The 21,576-nt window shown below is 46.5% G+C and overlaps 1 protein-coding gene across 7 annotated transcripts in view; it reads left to right on the top strand.

Moving 5' to 3' along the window:
* Positions 1-21,576, top strand: part of GGT1 (gamma-glutamyltransferase 1) — a 30,088-nt gene that overhangs the window by 6,776 nt on the left and 1,736 nt on the right. For 4 of the 7 annotated variants that reach the window (XM_042015119.1, XM_042015120.1, XM_042015117.1 and 1 more), the window contains exons 2-12: positions 12,611-12,778; positions 13,424-13,551; positions 13,781-13,870; positions 14,851-15,043; positions 16,184-16,341; positions 17,204-17,353; positions 17,853-17,989; positions 18,778-18,965; positions 19,772-19,899; positions 20,194-20,306; positions 21,329-21,442. In XM_042015119.1, coding sequence (XP_041871053.1) covers positions 12,615-12,778; positions 13,424-13,551; positions 13,781-13,870; positions 14,851-15,043; positions 16,184-16,341; positions 17,204-17,353; positions 17,853-17,989; positions 18,778-18,965; positions 19,772-19,899; positions 20,194-20,306; positions 21,329-21,442 — 1,563 coding nt within the window. In that variant the 5' untranslated portion in view covers positions 12,611-12,614. Of the gene's footprint in view, positions 1-1,370; positions 1,526-7,835; positions 8,170-9,157; positions 11,828-12,610; positions 12,779-13,423; positions 13,552-13,780; positions 13,871-14,850; positions 15,044-16,183; positions 16,342-17,203; positions 17,354-17,852; positions 17,990-18,777; positions 18,966-19,771; positions 19,900-20,193; positions 20,307-21,328; positions 21,443-21,576 lie in introns of those variants that run through there. The other 3 variants (XM_042015118.1, XM_042015121.1, XM_042015114.1) reach the window with 3 other exon arrangements.

Raw genomic sequence — 21,576 nt, 5'->3', positions numbered from 1 at the left:
GCTAGTTTGTCTTGGATCTGAAAAAAATCTCTTAGGCAGCATTCCTGGCAGTTAAAAGGGGTTCTCAGTCATCTATCTGCTTTCAAGTCCCTTGACACTATCAAAGCAGACCCATTCCTCAGGATCAGTGAGACTCAGACTGTGATGTGCAAAGGAATGCTCCTTACAGTGTTGTAAATAGCTCCTTTACTTGAGATGTCACAGTGTTGTGTAGACAGGGGACATCTCTGGCTAAAAAAATAACCTGTGAAGGGGTAAAGGCACTGTTGTTCTCCAGTTCAGTTCACTGTGCATTGCAGAAGCAGCCCTTCTTGCAAGAGTCATTCCCACATCTCCCTTCCCCACCCAAATCTAAGAATTACCCATGGAGGTTCCTGTCAGTATGAGATTTTGGTTCTCTGAGCTGGTGGTATTTATTTGGCTGCTGTTGCGTGATCCTGTGGATCTTGGTGCCATTCCTGGTAGATGACAGTAACTCCATGAATTCCACTTTTTGAAAGCCTGGACTGGCCCCTGCCTTTTCCAATTGCCTCATCTGAGAGCACACAGGAACCTTTTGTTAGACCTGGAATCTCCCTTTATACAGCAATCACAGAGCTACCCGACTGATTGTTTATAACCTTTGAATTAGGCAAACCTTGTCTCAATGCCTGATGTGGCTTTTCATGGTCAAACAAGCCCTTCAGTGAGCGATCAACAAAACTGAAATGAAGGAAGTCAAAAATTAATTATTTTCCCTTTGGACAGCAGTGGTACATCCTTGGGAGATTTCCTCTCCATTCAGAGAGTTCAAAATTTCCTCTGATGGAGAAGGGCAGGATGTGCCTCTCAAGAGCTTCCCAGGTCAGTGTCCAAGACACCACCTTTTATGGGATGCACATTCCTTCACTACAGAGCTCTCAGCCCCTACAGCCATGGAGCTGGGCAGTGCTCCAGCATCAGCCAACTTGGAAGAGTGCAGGAATGGGATTTTCTCTGTCAGGATGGGTATGGGGTCCCAGTGCTCTAATGCAGAGAGTGTCTTCCCTGTCAGGACTTGTGCCAGGGGAAACCAGCAACTTGGCAGAGAATTGTTTGATGCATGAAGAAAAGAAACAACTCCGTCAGTACAGATTCACTCCTGGGACTACCTAACATCAAAGTATTGCCTCCGCTCAAGCCTGATCTTTCCTTGCTCCCCACCCTCTACACAGTTCCCTTTACCGTGAGAAAGTACGGCATGGAAAGTGCTGGACCACTCTGTTCTCATCTTGCCCTGTGAGCCAGCAATTCTTCAGGGACAGGGAGGGGGAAGGGTGGCATGCCTTTACTGCTCAAAGATAGGGCTTCATTACATCACCCTCCCCTTCTGACCACTCCCATATATGAAGCCTTGCTGCCACTCAGCTCTGTGTGACTGGTCTTGTTTTTGGAGTCCCTGCTTCTGGGAGCTCTTGAGGAGTGAGAGAACCAGGCAGAAGCGCCTTCTTTTGGTGTCACTGGCTGAAGGTGAACTGCATCCAGGGAGAACAGAGCTTTTAAAGTAGTGAGTAAACAGTGTGGTTTTATCGTATTGTCTCCATATTTTGATTGGATTGGGGTGTGAAATAGAGGAGTTGTTTCCCTTTATTGCGTACCTTTCCCGCTCATTAATCCTACTTTATTAAAGGGTACCTTTGTTTCACAAGCCTTCAGGCTCAGGTTTGAAGAGCAAGTGTTTCTCTCTTGCAAGGATTGACAGGACTTGATCTACTGTGTTGACTTTAGATTGCCTCAGTTAGCGAAGGCAGCAGGGTCTCTGTCCAGGACACCTGGACTGTCACCCTTTAGGGGAGCTGCTGTGGCTTGATAGGGTCAGGAGTACATGGACTGATGGCTTCAAGAAGGATTGGGGTTTCTGACAAGGCAAGATCAGAGCCAGGAGCTGGAAGTCTAGTGACCTGGGATCTCAATCCCATCACTGGGGAAGACATTTCATCTCTGCATGGCCTATCCAACCCTTTGAAGGTACTATCTACCACCCAAGCTGATGTTGGTCTCCTCTCCTTTTTTGGGTTGAAAGGGTCTATGGAAAGCTTGGTGCAGGGTCATCGGCCTGAGTCAATTTGACCCTGGTAGTGCAAGTGACAGGTCTTGCTGATAAGAGAAGTGCTGTTTTAGCAACCTGACACAGGAAAGGCTCCCAAAACAACCAGAGAGATCAGAGCTACACAAACATGGGAAGGCAGATTTCATGGGGTCCTAAAGATGAGAAATTCTTACTTCAGTCAATGTCCCTCTGGCAAGTGGTGTTCTTCAGAGAAATCGAGGTCTAAGAAGTGGGCTGAAATCCATAGATCTTGGATATCTCTTCTTTCCATGTCATTCTAGGCTTCTAAGTGGTAACCTGAAAAATGTAAGCTCTGTCAGTGTGGGAGGTCAAGCACTGGCAGGTTTCTTACCTGGTACCTAGGGGAAAGGCTGGGAGGCAGGCGCAGAACCAGAAAAGCTGCAGGGACAATGGGATGATGCTGAGGGTGTGAACCAGAAGCAGAGAGGAAGGGCAATGCTGTGGGAGAAAACAGAGCTCCTGATGCAGAGCAGGCAGAGCACTCAGCAGAGCACAGGTCAGGGGATCACTCATGTATGTGGAAACTGGCCTGTGAAGGAGAAAGAAATGTTCTGAAATAAATTAAGCAGTCCACATTTAATTCTTTGTAAAAAAATTCTGTTGCAAAGAACTATCAAGGGCAACTGTATTTGTGTGAAAATGAGCAGATTCTACCCAGGAAAATGAGTATTTAGACACACAAAGGACCAGAACAGTATGTGGGAGACCCTGTGCTCATTATATACAAATAGAACAAAAAGAATGCCCTCTTCTCTGTGTGTTTGGAAAAAAAAGACCTGCTCCTGCTCTTGGCTGGATCCCCTCTAACATGTCAGAGGTGGGCTCTCCAGGACCACAGCTTTTCTCTGAAGGTCCCAGTCCCGGGCTGCATTCCTGAGCCAGGTGTCCACAGCAAACAGGAGTGAGATCAGGAGAGGCAAAGCTATTCAAACCAGCTCTGCAGTAATTAAGGTACTCATCTACCTGTAGAGTCTTGATTTAGCAAAAGCAGGTGAACTTAAGCAGGTAGCTACTAATTTTTTTCAGTTGGAAACAGCTCTTTTCCAACTTCAGCTGAAGTCTGTGAAACCTCTTCAGTGAATGCAGTCTTGAGTTCATTTATTATACTTGGAATCCAGGGTTTTTGGTGTCCTCACCCACTCATTCAGATGCTCTAGTCTATAAAATACGTAGTTATCTGCTATGGCAGGTATAACATTACATAAACCTTACATAAACCCTTCTGCAGAGCACCAAGAAAGTCCAAACTTCATCTGTGATCTGAGAGCTTCAATGTGCATGTGAAGGACAGGTCCAAGTGCAGCGGTCATGCGAGACTGGGGAAAACCTCTAGCCTTGAGAGAGAGGGCATAGTTCATTTTTTGCCCTTCTGTTTCCCCTTTCTCTGTTCTTTCACCTTTTTTGTCCTCCTATCTTCATTCATTTATTTTGTCCTCCTTCATTCCCACTTTCTCCGTTTTTTCCTTCATCAGTTTAGGTTTTCTTCTTTCCCATGTAATTCCCTCTTCTTTCCCCTGTCTCCAGTAGCCCTGTCCCCTTTTATTCGGGGGTAGTGAGTTTGAGGGGAAGCTGTGTGGGACTGTGCTGCTGAGCTCATTGCTGGCTGCTGGGGAAAAGGCAGTTATGTCAGCTGCAAGAACATAGTCCCTTTGGTGGCCTGGCAGAAAGGCTTTTCAAAGATTAAAGGGCTTTATAAAACTGGTAGATAAATGGTACAGATTGATGTAGATTTTGGAAACCGCAGAGCTTGACATAAAATTAATGAGTAAGACTGAGTTGAGGTAGCAGAGAGATAAAATTGAGGAAAAATGATAAAAGAAGGCAGAACTTGGACAGAGGACAGCCACCCTTTTCTGCAAGGGAGGAGCAGAAAGGTTTCTTCTTCAACAGCAACCAACAACCTCCAAGCACTGAGGAGCCCCGGTAGCTCACACAGCCCTGTCCCAGCAATGCTGCTGCAGCTGCCTCTGCGGTTAGAAGGATATAATCAGAACTGGTTAACCAGTGTGGCTGGCAAGAAAGGGTTAACAAACGTCCCTGTTTACCAGTTATCTTCCATTTGCTTACCTTTGTCCCAGGGAAAAGTGTGCACCTGTGAGTGATTATGGGAAAACAGATCCATAAAATGAAAGCATGTGAGTTTAGTGGGTTGCTCCATTTGAGCAGGTGAGTTACAGTGAAAGCAACTCTCACTGGAGGGAATGAGGTGCTTTGGCTGTGGACAAACATCTGCTTGTTTATTTTCAGCTCTGAAAGTCAACTTTTGTGTCCCTGCTCCTAGTCAACTTGACCTCTTGCACACCAGACATCTTTTCCAGTTCTTAAAGTACCTTTTCTCTAAGAGTCTCCCCTAGTGACTTTTCCAGGGTTTTTTCAGCAGTGATCTCTTTTTTGAATCAGTGTTTCTTAGGTCGTGTTTAGCTTAAATTAGAATTGTCTGCTACCTGTACAGCTGGTACTTAGCTTCCACTGGTTGCCCTCATCATGGAAGAGTAGAGCAAGGGGTCAAAAAGGGAACTATTGTTTAGCAGGAAGAAGCCTCACATGGTTATTAACATGTCTGTGTTAGGGGGCACTCAAGATACTATTTTTGATGTTCAGGTAGTATTGGATTGCAACATTGCTCTGTTAGAGGGGAAAGACTTCCTCATGGGAAAAATAATTAGCCTGCAACAAGAGGTAAATCTACCTAAGCTACAGAATCTTGTAAGAGTGTCTATTCCAATAATGCATTGGGATGTTAAAACATTGGGAAATTGAGGCGTTGGGTTGCTTGTTCTGCTATAAAAAGTAGGAGTCTGAACAGTAGATGTGGTCTGTGCTCTGTGAGTCATTGCTGGTGTTGCTTCATGAAATTCCTACAGAAAAAATCAACAAGGGTGGGGGGAAGAAACAAAAATAAAAACTCCCCAGAAGTGTCTTGGGTTGCCTGATGCTTTTCAGTATTTGCAAGTTCTGTGACAAGAGGTGTGAAGGCATTTCTTCATATGCTGAAAGATGCACTCATGTGTTGCTCAAGTTTCAATGTAATAGTGTGTGCTAATTTTTGCGGAATGTTAAAGATTACCGTGTCATGAACATCACAAATGGAAGGAAGTGGCAAGTCCTTCAGGAAGTTCTTTTTTCTTTATTTGCAATGGGTTGAGAAGAGCAAGTCAACAATGCACCTGCATTAAATATGGCATTACTGTTTGAGGTGTGGCTTTGCAGCTTGAAACGTGTAAGGCTGAGTTATAACAGGGCTCTCCATTATATTAGTGCCTAGACAGAGATACTTGATAGTTGCCAAATATTCTGTACAGCTGAAATAAGGTAGCTGTGCACAGCACAACCTGTACACAGCAAAGTGTTCACCCTTTGGACCTGAAGGCACTGACTTCAGGTTTTGTAACTTTCTCTGACCCCATCTTCAACTCTACTTGTGCATAAGTGAAAGAGTAACTTGCTGAGGAGCATCCAGCTTGTTCCGGCTCTGCGCTGATGTGAATATGCCACAGATGAGGCTGCATTGTCCTTGAAGAAGGACAGAATTTGCTTAGTTTTGGTGGCTCACTGATATAAACCCTGCCTTTCAGCACTGAAGGTGAAGTACTACAGTGGGATAAATATGATTTAGGACTGGGCTTTCTTACAGCCTTTCCGTGTCATCTTGCACCCTCTGAGACAAATGTGACAGGAAGGCTCTCTTCTGACCTAGACCCACTTCAGGGACATAGCAACTTTAGAACTATGAAAATATTAAGCATAAATCCTGGTACCATCACAGCTACAGGATCAGTAAATTAAGAAAAGGGTTCTGCTCAGTAGACTGCATCTTAAATTCCCTTGTTAATATCAAAGGTGTGACAGACTGAAAGTGCAGGTCGATTTGTTTGGGGCAGAGACCAGACACGTTTCCACACTGTCTGCTTTTTCAGAGGATAGTTGTGTGCTCCTGTCACAATTTTTTCTGTGGAGCATCAATAAATTAGACACAGTGAGAGGGGTGTGTGTTAACAGCTGAATGTGGCCTGCAGTCTGAATATGTGCTTCAGACTGGCTGGTAGGAACAGCAGATACATCAAATCCTTCTGAGCCTGCAGAATATTTTCTGTGCCAGTATCTATTTTCCAGAAAGCTTCCATTTTTTGCTCAAGACCTCTTGGACAATAGCAATATAACTGAAGGGGCCTGTGCTTTTCATGCAATGTCTTGAAAGGGGTATTTGAAAGTCATCTTTGAAAGATGGGCATAGGCTATATTCCTTCCCAATATCTCAGGGCTGAAATGCTCATCTTTTATAGTACTAATTTTTCCACATGTAAATGTTAAACAGAACTCCATTTTGTGGCTATTATAGAAAAGAAGATGTATTTTTAGGCAGAGAAAATATCACCCTAAAGCTTTTAATCTTGGATCTAGGCCAAATTTTGTTAATGAGTCAGTGTAGTACAGCTACCATCCTTCTGCATCAAGTGGAGATCTGGTGTAGCAAAGGTTGGTGTGGGGCAGAGGGACTGGGCTGGTTTGGAGTTGAGACATTAACCTCTTGATTGATCCCTGTAAGTCCAAAGATAGCATCTAATGGTGCTGACTGGGATCCAGGCAGCCTTTGCTTCATCCTGTGTTTCATCCTATAAAGTGCCTTCTGGCTAAAAGTCAGGCTTAAAACATGTGGGCTTGGATCCTCACTGTGCCCAAGTTTCAGGCAGGCTGTGGTTTGCTTGTGCTACATTCTGGATGGGCATTCAGCATTTCTGGATGGACATTGAGCCTGTTTTCAAAGGAGGGTCTGGGGTTTCTAGCAAGCCATGGACAGAAACAATGGCCCAGATTTTAGTGGCTGAGTCTGTAGAGTCTGAGGACAGTTTGTACAGCTCCTTACCTTCAGTCTGGGTTCTGCTGGCTTTTGTGCTACACTCTTCAACAGCTGGTGAGCTCCAACCTTTGACCTGCAACTGTGTTTCCAGACTTGGCCCAGGGACACATGTAGGATTGTTGCTTAAAATCCTCAGTGAGGTTTGGTGATGGAGGGTGTGTTTCTTCATCCCTGCCTTCCTGCTCTGCCATCCTTCCTGCCAGAGGGTGCTGCTGTGGGAGCAGGCATGGCAGAACAGGCATTACATCTTCTCATTGCAGCTGGAGGATTAATCTGATCTGAACCTGATGCCAGTTCAGGGTGGTGTGGCTGTGATTGCTGAAGGGCAGGTGTGTGAGCTGATCAGGTGCTCTTGCACTGCTGGCAGCTGCCCACACTTACCAGACAGGTTATTCCCACCAAGTGTGTAATCACAGCTGAATCTGGCAGTCCGGGTTTAAGCTGAAGGAACAGACACAAAATCCAGTCTCTCTGTGAACACGGGGGTTTAGGCAAGAGTGGTGTGAGGGTACTTGACCATGTGGAGACACCATGTACTTAGAATCACAGGACAATTTAGGTTGGAAAAGACCTTTAAGATCATCGAGTCCAACCATTAAGCCAGCACTGCCAAATCACCACTAAACCATGTCCCCAAGTGCCATATCTACGTGTCTTTTAAGTCCCTCTAGAGGTGGTTACTCCACAACTTTCTGGAGTAGCCCATTCCAATGCCTAACCACCATTTCAGTGAAGAAATTTTTGCTAACATCCAATCTAAATCTTTCCTGGTGCAGCTTGAGTCCATTGTATTTGCTGAGTTGCTTAATCAGAGCTTCAGAGCTAGCAGCAAGGTGAGGAAAAACATTTGTACCACATAGTAACCAAATCCAGGAACACAGAATGATTCTGCTCTTGATAAACAATCTTCGTGGATCCTGAAATATGCATTTTAAGAGGTGTGGGTTCTTGACTCTTCACCTAGTCAATGATTACTTCTGCATTCCTCTGATACTGTGAATTCAAACATAATGAGTTTCATCTCTGTGAGCAGTACAAATACCAAATAGTACACTACGAGTTTTGGAGAGCTTTTAAGGGAAGATAAGTGGTTACTGCTACTGCTACAAGGATGTTCTGCCCCTAGAAAAGGGTTCACTTCCTGAGAAAGGACATTCAGAGGCGATCAGTACACACAGATCTGTGCAAAAGGACAGGACCAACTTGCAAATATTCTGGAGAGGTAAGGAGGAAATAGGAATTACCTTCATTGAACCATTCCCCTCAGCCTGAAAGTGCTGTGTGGGATTTCTTATTCAACAGAATGTGTGAAAATGTGACTTTTTTAGTAAGCAGATGAAAGCTTGCCAAAAGAGAATGATAGGACCTGACTAACCAGTCTGAATAAGCTCAGGTCTAATAAACAACTTCTAGTTTAATGGCAAAAGAGCACCTGAAAACATCTTTTGCAACTGTTAGGAGAACTGAGCTATTTTGATGAAGCATTTTGACTTTAAATTGGGAGTGGCCATAACAATAATGTTTTAAATGGGTTTATAAAACTTTGATAACTCACGTTTTTGAGATTGAGTTTGCCAGCTGTGGATTTCTGGGAGGTCCTCAACTAGGAAGCACTGTGAAAACCATGTGAAATGGGGAATTTTGTATTTATTCCACCTTTCTGCCTTTTTTTTCCACTTCATAGTTTATGCTGAAGTGTCTTAAAATAAAAATGTTGGATTTGATGCTAAAATTTTTGCAGGAGGACATGAAGGATTTTTGAGGAAAAAGTTGCTTCAAGAGGAAATTACTGTTTCTTCCTCAATGAACTCAGTTTGATCTGCATTGGGCAGAATACTATATGCCATTAGGCTTCAGAAAAGCCTGTGCCTATGGAGGAGTCACAAACTGTGCTCACAACAGCTCTGTTTGAGTCACAAGAGCTCTCCTTGAGCAGCACCTGAGACCCGGTTGAGCAGCCCCTTCATTCATGGACTTAGCGCTCAGCTCTTTTCAGGGTCGATTATCTCAGCGATAAGTAGGGACCACTGATCCCCACTGAGGCCTTTCTCCTGCAAACTGATGTGTATCTACACGAGTCTGCAATGCTGGGATTAACAAAGAGGGGGGTGCTGGCTGCTGGACAGGGACCAGCACAGAGGCACCATCTGTGAGGAAGGCTTTTGACTGAGTTGAATGGAGTTGCTGGGTTTCTCTAGGGACTGCTTTGTCCTCCTGCTTCAGGTGGGAGCAGTGCCTAGGTCTGAATTTGGAAGCCTCTTTGAGCTTCTTCATGGCTTTGCTGAACCGCTGCTTTAGTTCCCTTATCACTGGTGGAATTGAAGACTGTGTAAGGCTTCAATTAAAATATCTCGTGATGGAACTTCATTGTTTGTCACATAATGTGAGAGCATCGCCTGTGTCCTGTGACGAGAGTCGAGATGTCCAAACTATCCTTGCGTATCTTGTGCTGCCTGGGGAAAGTAATATGGGTGGATATCTCAAAGCTAATGGTCCAGTAGTGGCTACTGCAACTGGGAGTACTCTCAGGAGCAGGTGCTGAGGTATGAAGCTGTTGCAAGATGGGTTTAAAGCAGAAACCTGTTGGGTTAAAGTTTGTGGTTAAAGTTTTGTGTGTCGTCAGTGGATGCTTCATTTACTACTTCATTTGGGAACAAAGCAGTGCCTGACCATGCCTGGAGTCCTTTGTCATCCTCTGGTATCCCACTGTTCTCTCCCCACTGATTTCTGGCTGGTACATCTCCTCCTTCTCCTCTTCCAACTCTCCCAGCACTTTCCCTGGCCATGGCAGATTCCTCCTCTCTACAGAATGCCCCAGCCCTCTTGGCAGAGACTTGACACTAACTAGCAACCCCCTGTTGTACTGAGGTTCTTTTAATTAAAACCCAGTGTCACGTTTAAATAAGGTTGTGCATGTTGTGACACATCTGAATACAGCTCAATGGGGCTGCTTGTACAAGCATAACTCTGCTACTTGCTGGTCCTCCCCCTCTCCTGATGTAAATTAAGGCAATCAGGCTACTTTTTAAATTCCATGGCTAAGACTGGCTGTTGGACCTTTGTAACAGTGAGAAATAATTGTATTGCTTTTAATTGCTTTACAGCTCCTCTCTCCTGGAGACCTATTGCTGCTGCCAAAGCACTCTGTGACTGAAGCCAAGCTTCCAAACAGCTGGATTTGGCAGAGATGTGGAGGTTAAAGCCAGCCTAAGCAGACAATAGCTGGGGAGCCTGTTCAGGTGGTGGCCTGCAGCTGCTGCTCCACTCCCAATAATAAATCATAATGGGGACTCAAGTCAAAGCCAAGGTTCAAACAGACCATTGGTCCAAAAACTCAGCTGTTTCTGCAGAGTGCCTGCCCACGGCACAAAGAGTATGCAGAGGTGGGTTAGACAGTGGATATCTGCAGGCTCCTGGTCCATCTCCTGATTTCTGTACATCAAACCAAATGCACATTTGGCCCTGCCGTGCTACAATTGGGAAGGCAGTGAGGGCTGTTCTTCCCTCTAGGGTCAGGCCTGAGATGAGCTAAGGAGTTTATGGGAGTTGAGCTGGTAGCAAAGGTGGAGAGGATTATTGTCAGCTGGGTTTGCTCTCTCTATTGCTGAAGAAGAGAAAGCTGCAGGGTCTTGAACTCATACATCTGCTGCTTTCTGATCAGGATCAGTCTGACAGATTGCACAGATACACCTTCATTAAGGTCATTCACTTGGCAGTGCCCAGCAGTCAGTATCTCTGCATGACAGCCTGTGTTTGTTCCTGCTCAGTGGTGCATGTCTTATCCTCATGCCTGGCAGGCCAGGAGCTGTGCCTGAGTCATATGAAGTTGGTTGGAGGGCCCTTTCCAAGGTCTGTGTACTCACCAGGCAGCAGGACACAGCATGGAGCTCTTGTGAGTCTAGGGGATGCTCACAGATGTGATCCCATTCCAGAGAGGAGGTGAAAGGTGAGAGCAGAGGTAGTACCTGAAATTTCCCCTTCTCTCCTGCTGTTAGAGTAACTTGCCTGATGAGGCTCTGCAGGAGCCCAGCAGTGAGAGACCCAGCTGTGGAAAAGAGCTGCAGAGTCCCAGCCAGAAGCCCACGGGTTAACACAGCACTGCGGGGCTTGAGTCAGCCCAGGCTCAAAGGACAGCCCAGCACAGAGCAGCCTTCAGACCAAACAAAGTACCTTCTGCCGAGCTGGGGCACAGATAAAAGATCCCATGGCATTTCTTGTGAAGCCTGGAGGAGACTGCCAGTGCTGAAGCTGAAATCTCTCTGCCAACAAACAAAACTGTCTTTAAACTCTGAGGCTGTGTGTGAGCTATTGTCGGGGACATAATGGCTTCTCTGTTTCCCTGCACAGTCATTGCTCTGCAAACACACCACTGGTCTCTTTTAAAGGTAGTTGAGTGTAAATTAAGTTCTCGAACCTGGAAAGAATTTTCATCCATTTACTACCCTTGGCTGACATTTGTTTAGAGAGCAGCACATACAGTAGATTTACACTCTGGTTTGAGCTGCTTTACCTGGATCAAGATGGGCATCTCTAGTGCTCAGACTGAAACTCACAGATACAGGGCTTGGATAGCAAATGTGTATCTCCTGGTTTAAGCTGGGAGGTGAGGCTGGGGGGGCCCTGCTTGCTAATCACCCCGCTCTGAGAAAAGTTTTGGTTTGGCTGGCCTGGCCTGTTTCCTCTAGTTAGCTCAGTGCTGGCACACTCACTGCTGCCTAATCCTGTGTGTGTGGCTGCTGCAAGGCACTGAGTGCTGCTCTGGCTGTTGGAGTTCACTCTGCCTTGGGCAGCTGGGCATACACAGTGGGATAGGTGCATCCATTCTTCACCACAATTCCATGGACTGGCTTTTCTCTGAGGATGGCAGATGCTTCAGTAAGGTAAAGGGCATCTTGGCTGTTGTGTTGAAGTTGTGGTAAAAACCCAAAGCTGCAGTATGAAGGGGGAAGGTGGTCTCTGAAGCAATATGATTAATTTTGGTCTATTTTGCTGGAGCAGTCTTGTAATGGAAAAGAAAATGGGTCAAAGGGTATCTGTTCAAGCTGTATTTGCTGAACTGCCTGTCCCACCAAGGTGGCAGTGTCTCTCCATCCACTCAATAGCTCTCGACTCATCTCTGTTTGTACCTGGAAAGCTCCTTGGCATTCTGTGCTCACTCTCAGATGAGCCCTGTGCAGCCCCAGAGCAGCTGAGTGCAGGACTGGGACACATGGAGATCTGAGCACTGGCCATGGCTCTCTGGAAGTGCCTGGCTCATCAGGAAGGTGCTCTGACCAAGGGCCCCAGGCAGGAGCAGGAACTGTGCTCATACTGGGTTGTGCCAAGCAGCTTTGTCCAAGGTTGCTTCCTAATGACTAAGATGTGTTTTGCACTGGTCCTTGGCAACCTTCCAGACAGACTCCTCCACAGACATGGCATTTAAAAGCAGATTATGTGAAGTTGAATTTTTAAAAAATTTTTGTTCTGAAGATGATGTCAGTCATGACTAACACCAATTGTGTTCTGCTCCTTGAATTTCCTTTCTCACCTGTGCATCTGGAGGTTTTTCAGTATATGATGTTATCTGCCTGCTGCAAGGCAGGTTCTTACCTGAGTGATAGTTGCTGGTTTGAGGAGATGAAAGGGGGTGGCAGCAGGGCTGATAATCCTGTCTCTTGCCATAGGAAGATGAAGACGCGCTGTTTGGTGGTCACAGTGGTGACCGTAGCCCTGCTGGGGCTCATCTTGTTCCTGGGACTCTTCTTCGGGCTGCGCTCAGGCTCGGGGGACGCACACACGTACAAGAGGGCGGCTGTGGCCACTGATGCAGGGCAGTGCTCCATCGTTGGAAGGTACCCATTCATTGTGTCCTGACTCTCATTAGCTCTGACAGCTCTTGCATGAGACAGAACTGCTGCTTCCCCAATGTACAGGTGCAATCCTGACAGATGCCCAGCATGGATAATCAATACATAATCTCCCTGTAGAAAGAGGAGATCCTAATAAACCCCAGGCTTTTACCATGCTTGACCAGCTTTACTGCAGTTGCTTACAGACAACATAGCAGGTAAAGATTCCTTGGCTCCATGAGCAGTGAGAACAAGAGTTGTCTTTCTAGCTCCTTTAAAAAAACTTCTGTTGGGATATCCTCCAGTTCTAGTCTCAAGTGCTGCAGATTTAAGGCTCCTCAGAAAACTGTCATTTCTTATGACAGTGTAACGAATGTTTGTGGAATGTCTGTCCCCATGTATACTCTGTCACATCTTGGTGTTTTCAGCCTGATATGGATGTGTCTAATGAGGGCTGATCTGGTCTGCACACAGATCATTAGGGTCTGTTCTCTCTGGTGACAAAACTTCCTGTTCCTGAGGAACACATAGACTGGGTGTGGACAAATGTGCCCCAGAGAATCTGTTGTAGTTGCTTTGACAAGCTGCATGCACTGCTCCCAGGGAGCTGAGACACTGTCACACGTCACCTTCCCTTCTGCTGCACAGGGACATCCTCAAGCAAGGAGGATCAGCGGTGGATGCTGCGATTGCAGCCCTGCTTTGCGTAGGACTCATGAACGCTCACAGCATGGGCATTGGAGGGGGCCTCTTCTTTACCATCTACAGCAGCACAGGTAAGGGACAGGGCCATACATAGCTGGAACAGCTTGAGAACTTTATCTAAGGCAGGTGATTTATCCTACCTGAGAGAAGGTAAATGACTGATGCTCACAGCCTCTGGGGGAATGTCCTCAAAATAATTGCCAAGAAACTGGCTCATGTTGATCAGAGTCCTTCAGCAGAGACCGTGCCTGTGTGCTGAGTCCAGAGCTAAACATCATCTTCCTTGCTCTGTCATTAAAGGAAAAGTGGAAATCATTAATGCAAGAGAGGTGGCTCCAAAAAGAGCAACAGAGGACATGTTTGGGAACAACACACAGCTCTCTCTGAAAGGTATGGCAAAGGCTGTTTCACTGCTTTGGGGGGACCACATAGCTCCAGCATTAGCTGCTACTGGCACATCTAAAATAAGAACATTTCTTATGGTTAGGTTCTTGCCTACCTGCAGGATTTCTCCCCTAGAAATATCCTCTGCTTTACACAATTCGCAAACTCTGGCCTGACAAAGAAGCTAAAAACAATGCCCTTTAAATTAGTCAAGACTCCAGCATTTTCTGCTTTTCACTTCATGAAAATGCATGTGAATGCAAAGCACTGAGCATGACCTGTTCCATGTGTGCCATCTTTCCTTTCCACCTCTTTGAATAAATCTTTGTGTGGATCACCTTGGGTTTTGTCAGTTCAGGTGTCCTCCCTAAATACTTGTTATGGTGTCTTCAACTAATGGCTTGGGGCCTCCAGAGAAGTTTCCTTTCAGGAAAGTATTTTCTAGTAAGAAATAGAAAGCATTACTAACTAGTTCTCCTCATGGTCACTCTTTTAAGCAAGAAGGAACAGCACCTTGGCGGGATTTTGAGCAGTGTGTTGAACTTTTGGGAGATGCCAATGAAAACAGGATTGAAGCAAACTGCTGCATCACTGTGCAGTGTGGAATCAATCTGTTCCAGTTGTAGTTACAATGCTGCAACGAAGTTTTTGACTTAAGTATGTCACAGCCTGTGTCCTCTCACCATGATAGCTTCTGTGTTCCGAGCAGCTTTGCTCTGGTACAGAGCCTACTGAGGGGAAATGACCCTAAAACTGGAGTTACCAGCAAAAGGACAGAGGTGTTTCAGCAGTTCAGAATATGTAGGCACAAATGTCAGACCAAGTTACCCTGTTAATTCTGTTAATTCTCACAAGCTGAGCTGGTCACAGTACACACAAGCCCTGCCTACAACAGGGCTGGCAGAGATGCCTGCTCTACCTCCTGCTCCATCAACCACTTTCTTTTCTTGCTGTGGAAGACTTAACACATTCCTTTTCTGCTCCAGGAGGACTGTCCATTGCTGTTCCAGGAGAAATCCGTGGCTATGAGCTGGCTCACAAACGTCATGGCAAACTGGCATGGAAAGACCTGTTTCTGCCCAGTATCAAGCTGGCAAAAGAAGGATTCCCTGTTGGGAAAGGCCTTGCTGCAGCCATCAAATCAAAAGAGGAGGCAATCGAAAGCAATCCCTTGCTGTGGTAGGTAGAGCGGTTGCTGTTGTATGCAGAGAAATTTGGGGTGGCTGCATCCGATCTGCAAAGTCCCTGTGTTTGTGTAATGGAGAGTGTGCATCCCCTCCAGTAACCACACTCACTGTGCCTGCTGGTGTCACTGCAGACACCTAAAGGTGATAAATCATGGGGCCAGTTTTAGGAATGTTCAGTCCTGACCTTTAAAGGGAGATAGATTCTACTCCTAAAGTCCATTTGTCTGAGCAAAGGTGGAATTAGAGTACGTGCTGGGATCAATCTGCCACATGGCAACATACTTTCTGAATCTCCAGCTTTTCCTCATGCTGTAAGTGCACCAAGCTGATCTTACCTGCATTTGGAGCAATTTCAGTCTCCTTCAACATCTCACCTGCTGTCAAGCAGTGGGAATTTGAATCATCTCTTACTCTACAATCAGCCTTCCTCAAGCAATGCCTCTGACCATCCACTTCTGGCAAAGACTGAGCATGAAGTGTTTTAAATACTCCTCCACTTCTTACAGTCAAATCCTTAGTGTTTATGTCCAGCCCTGCTGGAGATCATGCTTAATTCTCTCTTTTCCTTAAACTCTCTGCCAGCTGCAGGTTCATTTCCAATCCAATTGGTAATGTACACCCTGGACTATCTCCTGTCCTTCCATCTGGCAGGTCCAGAGCAGCACATTCTTGATCCATCATTAGGGAGCTAGAGAGGAAGCCATCTACCTTAAAATGATCTAACACAGGGACTGAAACACTTCTCCTGGATTTACTGAAAGCTTTGAGCCTCATAGCATAATAGACTGTGCTCTGAACTGAACTGCTGAGTTCAAGGACTATGGCCCCTCCTGTGCATCTTGAGGCACTTGTTGGCCCCTCGGGTGGGCAGGGAGGGTGGCTGCCGTGGTGAAAATCCCTGCTGCAGGGTCCATTGAGCAAACTGAGCATGTGGCATCACAGGTCAGAAAACACTGTTCACTTGTATGTCCCAGTGCAAGATATCAGGACCCCTGGGCCATGGTTCAGGCAGTTTCTCTTCTCTCCAAGAAGCATCTAGCATGACCACTCATACTGGTTCAGCTGCCACAGATACGCATAGTTTTGAACTTGTCTCTCAGACCTGATCTTCTCAATCTCCTTTCTCTGTTAGCGAAGTGTTCTGCAAAGGAGGGAAAATTCTGCAAGAGGGTGAAACCATCAAGATGCCCAAACTAGCCAAGACCTACGAGACTATAGCCAGAGAAGGAGCAGATGCCTTTTACACAGGAAGCCTGGCAAAGCAGATCATCGCTGACATCCGCAGTGTAGGTGAGAACCAGGACATCTGTCCCAAGCAGCAGGAGTGACCAGACTGCTCAGAGCCCAGGGAGGAGCTGGTGACCTGCAGAAGCCTTGGGAGGGGCCAACCCTGAAATGCTGCCTCTGAGATTTGTGGCAACAGGACACCCAAAAGAAGCACTTTAATGGATGTGTTTGAAACTCAGTCAGAAATGGAGAGTATTAACTGTGCATTTCTGTACCACAGAGCCTCCCAAGTCTGTGCAGCTCTGGCTGTAGCTGAGTAGATACAGGCTGTTCACAGAGCCTGAATCCAACGAGTTTCTACCTAAAACGTTACATACTTGGTGGTCCTGTGAACTCTGAGCTGTTTGATCTCTCGGTACCACTAGATGGTGGCAGTATCCTGTCCTCACCAGCCAGCACTGGTTAGCTTGGTGAACTTCGTGTGAGTCATTTACCGACTTTATTTGTGGTGGATAATTACTTACTGTCTTCCCCCTTCAGATAAGAAAGGTGATGGAACACTCGAATTATTCTATCTCTGGGGTGCCACAAAGCATCTGCATCCAAAACTGCATCTTCCTCCTGTAAACAGGATTCCTAAGGACATTTTGTAGCCTGACACTGCTGGTGTCCTTTGAAAAATAGATGGATTGTCAGTTTTGGCTGCTGTAAATCAGCCCAACTTCATGCTTAGACTATCTGAGCCTCAGATGGATCTATCAAGGAATAAATCTCATGGGCACACATCTTTGCTTTCTTTACCTTGTTACTTTTTGGATTTATCTATGTTCCCTCCAGTCCTTGCTGTGATTCATGATGATGGAATATGACCTCTTCCCACCAGAGATCACATAAACCCACATCTCTAGTTTCCTTCTCTTTCCAGGGGGAATTGTCACATTGGAAGACCTGCGGGACTACAATGCGACAGTGATCGAAGACCCCATACAGATCAAACTTGGGGAGTTCACCCTCTACACACCCAGTGCCCCCCTAAGTGGCCCAGTTCTGGCCCTCATTTTCAACATATTGAAAGGTGAGAGTGCCACAGAGCAGTGCCGCACAGACAGCAGGAGCTGGGAGAGCTCCAAAGACATCACCTTTTTTGGGGGAGCAAGGCCTCCCCTGATGGCTGTCCAGCAGGTGAGAAGTCTGAGAGCCCAGGAGAGATCAGAAATGCAGAAACATTCCTCTTCTGCTGTAAACTCAGGGATGTTGCCTTCCTACCTGAAATACAGGTGCAAGAGGAGAAATATTCTCCTGATAGGGGAACTTCCCTGATATTCATATGGGTGGAACCTAACATGTACTTGAGGCTTCTTTGGAAAACACCTCTGCAAGTACAAATTCTTCTGCTGATTCTCACAGTGTTCAAAACTACCAGAGCTCCTGTGTTCTCCATGTAGAGATTAGGACAGTCCAGTGACTTCATCTCTGTAGAGACTGGGCTTCAAGGTTATTCATGTGACACAGGTGCATTAGCAGTCCATTGACCCCATGCTTTGTGTTCACAGTTATTTGCCTTCTGTTGCCAGGATATAACTTCTCTGCTGCCAGCATCAAAACCATGGAGGAGAAAGGTCTGACCTACCACCGCATAGTGGAGGCCTTTCGCTTTGCCTATGCCAAGAGGACTTTGCTGGGAGACCCAAAATTTGTCAACATTACAGAGGTACCTGGAAAAAGCCTTTTCTTTCTGCAACACCAAAGTGCCTGTGCCACTTGGTATTGACAGGCACTGAAATAGCTGTGAGTCAAAAAGTCCTGTGTGGCTCATGGCTGAGCTGTGAGGGCTATAAATAGAGGCAACCTTCCTGCTGTAAGGAAAAGCAAACTCCTCAATTCACCAGGAGATCTGGAGTACATTTAGGTCTAACCCTGCCTGGTTTTATAGTGTTTGAAGCTTTATTCACTATATTCCCAGCATCCTTGTGGCTCTCTAACTAGAGTCCTGCCTGTAGTCAAATGGAGCAACAGATGGGAAGGGGTGAAGACAGAAACCCTGCTTTTCCCAGCTTTGCACTTTGTGCTTTTACTTCTGTGCCTGCAAAAGCAGCAGGCTCTGAGCCCAGCCCAGCTTGATGAACATAAATTTTTAACTTGGAGAGCTTTGGTCAGAGCTTGCCTTGGCCTTGTCCTCTCAATCTGATCCCATTCCTCTTGTCTCTGAAGCAAGTGTAGCCTCGCTTGCCTTACAGCAGTGTGGAGGCAGCTTTCCATAGCACTGCAATAATGGATGCTGATTAACTTCTACGCAAAGGGGAGACTGTAACAGCTGCTCCTGTGACAGCTTGAAATGCTCTTTTGGTCCAATGTCCATCATCCAAGAAGGAAAGCCCCTGGGGGAAAACTGTAGCCTCCCTGCTGGGATTTGCCACTGTGATCTGAAGTATTGGATATCAGCCTCATAACTACATGTCTCTTAGTCTGCTGAGTAACTGCATTGGATTTTTCTGACAGGCAATCAGAAACATGACATCCGAGTTCTTTGCGGATGGTCTCCGGAGGAAAATCACAGACAACACCTCCCATCCAGTTGACTACTATGAGCCCGTGTATTACACTGGAGACAATGCCGGTACATCCCACATCTCCATTGTGGCTGATGATGGCAGTGCTGTGTCCGCCACCAGCACCATCAACCAATAGTATGAGCTCAGACATTCCTTCCCTGTAGGCCTTTGCCATCTTCCTAGTGCTGGTTCTGGGGTTGGTATCAAACACGGCTGAGCTGTCACCTCTGGGGTGGGGTAGGGTCAGTAGTGCTGGGCTCCTCTGCTGAGCTTGCAGGTCAGTGCTCAACACTGAGGCCTCATTCTTGTGTCAGAGGACAAGATGTGTCTTCTCTCATGTTGAATTCCACCACCAAAACAACATTCACTGTATCTGGATCTTCTCATAAGCAGAGCTATTGCTGCTGATTCTGATTTCCCAGGCTTTTGGAAGGAATTTGAACTAATACAACTGGCCTGGAAGCACAGTGTTTGGCTTTGAGTGCTGTCAGAAAGAGCTGTGTTCACACATATGGTCTGGAGCCAAGGTGTGAAGCTTATTTTTATCCATAGAAAATGTCTCCAGCTTGACACATTTAAGAAACCCCCAGTCATTCCCAAATGTGCCCACCTTTGAGCTGTGCTGCCTCTGAATGGAGTGCAGACTGCCCCCTTGGAAGGGAGATTAGTTGTACTTAGGTGCTGTGCTGGTTTTCTCCATGGGGTCCTCTCAGGGGAGCTGGAGGAAGGGCTCTGGGCTGCCTTTCCTCTGTGTGTAGCTGTGTACTCATGGTATTAACCGCTTCCTTCCCCCCTAGGGGTGACAGAAAGTCCTTTACAATGGGAGGGAGTGGAGCGTTACTCCAATCAAATCCCAGGTTTCACATTGCAGTAAATTCAGCTGAAGCTCCTCCTAGATTTGCTGCGGTTTTGACCTGTCTTTGACAATTTGTTTTCTCCAGCTTTGGCTCTGATGTACGATCCAACGTGAGTGGAATCATATTTAATGATGAAATGGATGACTTCAGCTCACCTTACATAATCAATGGATTTGGGATCCCTCCCTCTCCAGCAAATTTCATCGCTCCAGGTAGCTGTAAACTGCCTTCCTGACTCAGTCTTTTGGCTGTGTTTTACATGCTCACACTGCAGCATCCGTGCCATGGGACACAGGTCTGGGATCTGCAGAGGACAGGGGTGGGAGAGAGTCAAGAAAGAGATGAGTGCAGGGGATGGTGGGATCCCCAAGGACTGAACAGGACACATGAGCTGAGTCAGGAAGGTGGATACTGAGGCTCTGGGTTTAGACATGGAGAAAGAGCTGGAAGTTTGTGAGCTGCAGGTAGAAAACTGAGCCTCTGTGTTGCATCTGTGTCCCCAACAGGTAAACAGCCAATGTCCTCTATGTGCCCCTCCATTTTGGTGGATAAAATGAAAAAGGTGAGGATGGTGGTTGGTGCTTCTGGAGGAACAAAAATAACTACAGCAACAGCACTGGTACGTGACAGTGTGGGCAAATGGGGGACAACATGAGGCAAAATGGGAGAGGCAGCATTTGGGGGGATTCCTGCCTGCACCTGTGACAGGATCATGGCTGTGGCTCCCTGCTGGGGGCCAGGGGCTTGAAAAGGAGGTTCCTGCCTGGCATTCTGAGGGGCAGTCCTCCAACACCAACTCCTGCCAGGGCTACAAAAGGTCTGCTATTAAATTGCCTCCTTCAGTGACTCCATGTCTTTTTCTCTGGCACGTTGTTCTTACCATTGCAGAAGATTTGCTTTGACTTCTGTTCTCTGGATCTCCAGGAACCTATTTACCTAGTTTAGAGCCATTCCCATCCAACATCCCAAACTTTGGATGAAAGTCACACTGAGAAGCTAAACAAGAACTTAGCACAGGTGCAGTGTCAGGCCTGACAGGCAGGGCCTCTGTGAGCTGCTGTGGCAGCTCAAACTAGCCCAAGAGTGACTGCAGCAGTGACTGTCCCCTGTGCCAGCCCACGGCAGCACCAGGCTGGATCTGGCTTTCTGGCTGAGGTAGAGGAGAAGTCTGTAAAAACTGCTACAAGCAGCTTCCTAAGCCCTGAACTCTGAGGGTGTTCTCGTTTCCCAGCTGCTCCAGCCTGCAGTTCAAGCCTGTAGAGATGAGCCAGGCCTAAGTGAACTGTTTGTACAATAGCAGGAAGCTGTAGGTGTGTTTGTTGAGGTGACTGTTGTGTGCTTAGTTACAGTGGCATAAATCCAGCCACCATAGCTTAAGGATCTGATCCTTTTGCTATGTTAATTTTAGTCACTCATGGTTTCTTTGTGTGGAATCCTCCTAAGCATATACAACCTGACTGGCTGCAATGTACCTGTGTTTTGCTTAGCCAAGAGAAAAACCACCGAAAGCCATGTAAACCAGAAATGGTGCCTTTTATGTGCTCTGGTGAACATCCTTGAGGCACCTCTACCTGTGTGGCTACAAGGGTCAGACTTCTTTGAAGACAAGTAATTAACATTAAGGCTTTTTGCATCTCACAGACGATCATGAATTCCATCTGGTTTGGTTACGATGTGAAGAAAGCAGTGGAAGAGCCCAGAATTCACGATCAGCTGTTTCCCAATATCACAGAGCTCGAGCAGCAAATAGAGGAGGTTGGTCTCACTAGAGCCATACATGAACTTGTATGGGCTGGGTTCCTAGTGCTGGGAAGGCAAGCACCAGGTTTGGCCAAATGGTCCTAGGTGAGCAGTAGTAAAGCTGATAGAGATCTAGTGCTGGGTCACAA

Source organism: Corvus kubaryi, unplaced genomic scaffold, assembly GCF_017639235.1.
Source record: "Corvus kubaryi isolate FWS band 111438036 unplaced genomic scaffold, C.kubaryi_AGA036_p1.0 split3-37173, whole genome shotgun sequence".
NCBI lineage: Eukaryota > Metazoa > Chordata > Aves > Passeriformes > Corvidae > Corvus > Corvus kubaryi.
Note: the sequence above shows the minus strand (reverse complement) of the source record. Positions and strands in the feature narration are given on the sequence as shown.